At 64.3% G+C, this 4,444-nt stretch overlaps 1 protein-coding gene across 1 annotated transcript in view; it reads right to left on the bottom strand.

Annotated features, from left to right (window-relative positions):
* Positions 1 to 336: 336 nt before the first annotated feature.
* Positions 337 to 4,444, bottom strand: part of LOC113940813 (innate immunity activator protein-like) — a gene marked incomplete at its 3' end in the record, with an annotated part of 4,707 nt that continues 599 nt past the window's right edge. Inside the window, exons 2-5 of the mRNA XM_027631964.1 lie at positions 3,945 to 4,069; positions 3,241 to 3,360; positions 1,547 to 1,751; positions 337 to 390 (exon numbers count right to left, since the gene is read on the bottom strand). Of these exons, the coding sequence (XP_027487765.1) occupies positions 337 to 390; positions 1,547 to 1,751; positions 3,241 to 3,360; positions 3,945 to 4,069 (504 nt within the window). The remainder of the gene's footprint in view (positions 391 to 1,546; positions 1,752 to 3,240; positions 3,361 to 3,944; positions 4,070 to 4,444) is intronic.

The following is a 4,444-nucleotide window of genomic DNA, read 5'->3' on the forward strand; positions in this document are numbered from 1 at the left end:
GGATGGGATGGGATGGGATGGGATGGGATGGGATGGGATGGGATGGGTGGAGGGGACACGAGGGGGATGGATGGAGGGGACAGGTGGATGGTTGGGATGGAGGGAACATGCAGGGAATTGGGATGGAGGGGACATACATGGTGGGATGGGATGGAGAGGACACAAGGGGGATGGGATGGAGAGGAACATGAGGGGGATGGGTTGGAGAGGAACAGGGAGGGATGGGATGAAGGGGACAGAAGGGAAATGGGATGCAGGGGACATGTGAAGCATTTGGGATGGAGAGGACACACATGGGGTACCCCCACGTCTGCCCAGACCCCCCCACCCCCTTACTCTCCTCCAGCAGGCCCGTGTCAGACAGGGAGCTCTCCTCGGAGACGCTGAGCTCTGTGGGGCCAGGACAAGAACAGGGGAGAGAGGGGCAGGGGAAAGGGACAGGGGAGAGAGGGACGGGGGAGAGGGGGTATGGTGAGAGCAGAGTCGGAGCCACCGCCAATGCCCGAACTCTCCCACGGCCGCGCCACCTCCCAGCGCGTCCCCGCGGGGCTCCGCTCCCCCCTTTGTCCCTCCCTCCCTCTTCCCCTCCCGTCCTTCCTCCCTTCACGCCACCTGTCTCGACACGCTCCGGTACCGGCCGGGCCGGCTCTGCCGAGCCGGGCAGCTCCCAACCTGCTCCCAACCTGCTCCTGGCCTCATCCCAGCCTGTTCCCAGTCTGTTCCCCGCCTCATCCCAGCCTGATCCCAATCCGATCCCAGCCTCATCCCAGCCTGCCCAGCCTGGGCACATTGGGGGCATGGGCAGGGAAGGAGCCGCCACGGCCCCGGTCCTTGGGAGGGGACAGGATGGGGACCCCCTGAATGGCTCGGGATGGGACACGGAATGGGACACGGCAGCTGGGTCACATCCTACCCGTCTTTGAGGTGCAGGGGATGGGGGATCAGAGGGAGTTCTGGGGTGCAAGCAACAGGGGTGAAGTGTTGGGGGGCATTTAGGGGTGCAATCAATGGGGTGAAGTATTGGGGTGCATTGAGGGGGCGAAGTTTTGGGGTGCTGTCAAGGGGTGGAATCGGTGAGGTGAAGTACTGGGGTGCATTCGAGGTGCTATAAATGGGGTTAAGTTTTGGGATGCACTCAACAGGGTGCATTCACAGGGAGGGCATGTTGAGGTGCACATCCCAGGGATGGCATTCCAGGGAGTTTCCAGGGGGGAATTGGGGGGCAGGCACTAGGGGTGGTGTATTGGGGGGTACCCAAGGGGTGTGTTCAGTAGGGATAGGGAATTGGGGTGCATTCCCCAGGGATGGTATTTTGGGGGTTATCTAGGGGCGTGCATTCATTGGGGATGGAGGACTGGGGTGTATCCACTCAGAATGGGGAACTGGGGGGCATCTGGGGGGTGCACTCACCAGTGATGGGGAATTGGGGGGTATCCAGAGGGATTGGGATGGGGAACTGGAGTGTATTCCCCAGGGACACCCCACCAAGCTGCCCCCCACTCCTCCTTCCTGCCCCCCCCTCGGCTGGGGGTGCCGGGGATCTCACCGTGGGCAGTGCCCGTGTCCCTGTGCCCGGTCAGGAGGCGCCTCTGGCTCAGGACCTGTTCCAGGTCGCGCAGCTTCTGCTCCTCCCGCAGCGCCGCCGTTTGTCGCCGCTTCCGCAGGCGCCGCCCGATGTTCTGCTCGTGGCACAGGCGGCGAGAGGCCTCGGCGATCCGCAGCTGCAGCGCCCGCTCCCGCTCCAGGGGGTCCTGGGCATGGGGAGGGGGGGTCAGGAACACGGCGGGGCCCACCGTGAGACCCCAACATCACCTGGAGCTCTCGGAAACATGGCAGAGCCCACCCTGACAGCCCGACAGTACTCAGAGCTCTGGGAAACATGGTGGTACCCACCCTGATACCCCAACACCACCCAGAGCACTTGGCACCCCAACAACACCGATATCACTGGGAAACACGGTGGTACCCACCGTGACACCCCAATGCTGCCCAGAGCTCTGGGAAACACGGCGGCACCCATCATGACACGTCAACAGCACCCACAGCACTGGGAAACATGGTGGTACCCACCCTGACACCCCGACCGCACCCAGCACATCGACACTCCAACACATCCCATCACCTCAACACCCATCGGCACCCCAACACATCCCAACAATACCCATCATCTCACCCTGACACCCCAACAGCCCCCACAGCACCGGGAAACACGGCAGCCCCCACCCTGACAGCCCGACAGCACCCAGCACCTCAGCACCATCGAGCACAGAACCCCAACATCTCCCAGCACCTCGGTGCCCCAACACCTCCCACAGCACTTGGGACTCCAACACATCCCAACCACACCCACAGCGACACCCACTCTGACACCCCAATACTGCCCAGAGCACTGGGGAACATGGCAGAACCCACCGTGACACCCCAAGACCACCCAGAACCTCAGCACTCCAACATCACCCACAGTGACACCCGTCCTGACACCCCAACAGCACCCACAGTGCTTGGAAACACAGTGACACCCCCCAAGACACCCCAGCACCTCCCAGCCCCTTGGCACCCCAACGTCTGTGGAACCCCAACATCTCCCACCACCTCACCTGGACGGCCCAGTACCTCCCAGAGTGCCTGGAACCCCAACACCACCATTACACACGGAACCCCAACATCTCCCAACACCTCTGCACCCCAACATCACCCACAGCGCCTGGAACCCCAACACTACCATCACTCCTGGAACCCCAACATCTCCCATCCCACTGGAGACCCCAACAGCACTTGGGACTCCCACACTTCCCACCCCCTCAGCATCCAAGCTGACATCGCACACGGAACCCCAACACATCCCATCTACTCAACATCCCAGCACTGCCCACGGCACCTGGAACCCCAACACATCCCATCACCTCGACACCTCAGCACCACCCATGGCACCTGGAATCCCACCTCCTCCCATCCCCCTGGCACCCCAACACCACCCATCACGTTTGGGATCCCAAATCCACCCGCAGCACCTGGAATCCCAACACATCCCTTCACTGGGCACCCCAGCACCCCAACAGCACCCTGGGCACTGGGAATCCCCACCCACGGGATCGGGACAGCGACATCCTCATGGGAGCCCTGGGCATCTTCCACAGCCCCGGGATGGGATGGGATGGATGGGGTGGGAAGGGATGGCATGGGATAGCATGGGATGAAGAGGGGTCCCCACCCCTCCCCTTTGCACCACAGACCCCTCACCACTCCATGCAGGACAACGATCTCATCCAGTTTGAAGGCAGCCCCGATCCGGCGCCGCACCTTGGGGGGCTTCTCCCCAGCCTTTAGGGGGTACTCACGGGGCAGCGTCCCCGTCAGTTCCTGGGACAGCACAGGGACACTGAGCGGGGACACTGAGCGGGGACACTGCGGGGACACTGAGTGGGAACACGACGGGGACACTGAGTGGGGACACTGCAGGGACACTGTGTGGGGACACTGAGTGGGGACACTGAGTGGGGACACTGCGGGGACACTGAATGGGAACACGATGGGGACATTGAGTGGGAACACTGCAGGGACCCTGAATGGGGACACTGCAGGGACACTGAGCGGGGACACTGCGGGAACACTGAGTGGGGACATTGAGCTGTACCACCATGGGGACATTAAGCAGTGACACTGTGGGGACACTGAGCTGTGTCACTGCAGCGGGGGGAACAGGGTAGGTAGGGGGTCTCCTTGCTTGGCGGTGGGGTCGGACCGCGGGTCCCTGTGCGCCACTCGTGGGGACACTGAGCGGTGCCCCCGAGGTCTGAGCGGGGGGTCACCCCGGGGGTCCAGAGCCCCTCTCAGGGTTAGGGGGGTTCACATATGGGGTCCCGAGCCCTTCTTAGGGCTGGGGGGGGTCACCCCGGGGGTCTCGGGTTAGTGGGGTCACCCCTGGGGTCCCGAGCCCCGCTCACCGCCTCCCGCAGGCAGAGCCGCCGCAGTTCCTGCACGCAGCCCTCGAGCCGCGCCTCCAGCGCCTGCTGCTGCCGCCGCCCCGCCTGCACCCGCTCCTTCGGAAGGGGCACCGGGCTGGCCGGGTCTGGGGGGGCACACGGACGGGGGCACGGACCCATGAGGGCACGGACGGCACCCGGGCACCAACCCCCGGCCCCCGCAATAGGTGCGTGTCAAGGCCGGTGGGAGGAAAAAGCAGCCGTGACCCCCTCCCAGAGCAGCACCCACGGGTGTTCCAGCCCCCCCCCCCGGGTATCCATGACCTCCCCAGCAGCACCCTCGGGGGTTCCAGCCCCCCCAGGGTATCCATGACCCCCCCAGCAGCACCCTCGGGGGTTCCAGCCCCCCCGGCAGAGCCGTGCCGCCGCCGCGGGGGGGGGGTCACAGGGGGAAGGTTTCATTCTGACTCACCCCCGCCAAACCCAGCTAAGCCAAACCCTGCCCAAGGCACCCCCCCTTT

Source organism: Corapipo altera, unplaced genomic scaffold, assembly GCF_003945725.1.
Source record: "Corapipo altera isolate COAL_440 unplaced genomic scaffold, ASM394572v1 131653, whole genome shotgun sequence".
Taxonomy (NCBI): Eukaryota; Metazoa; Chordata; class Aves; order Passeriformes; family Pipridae; genus Corapipo; species Corapipo altera.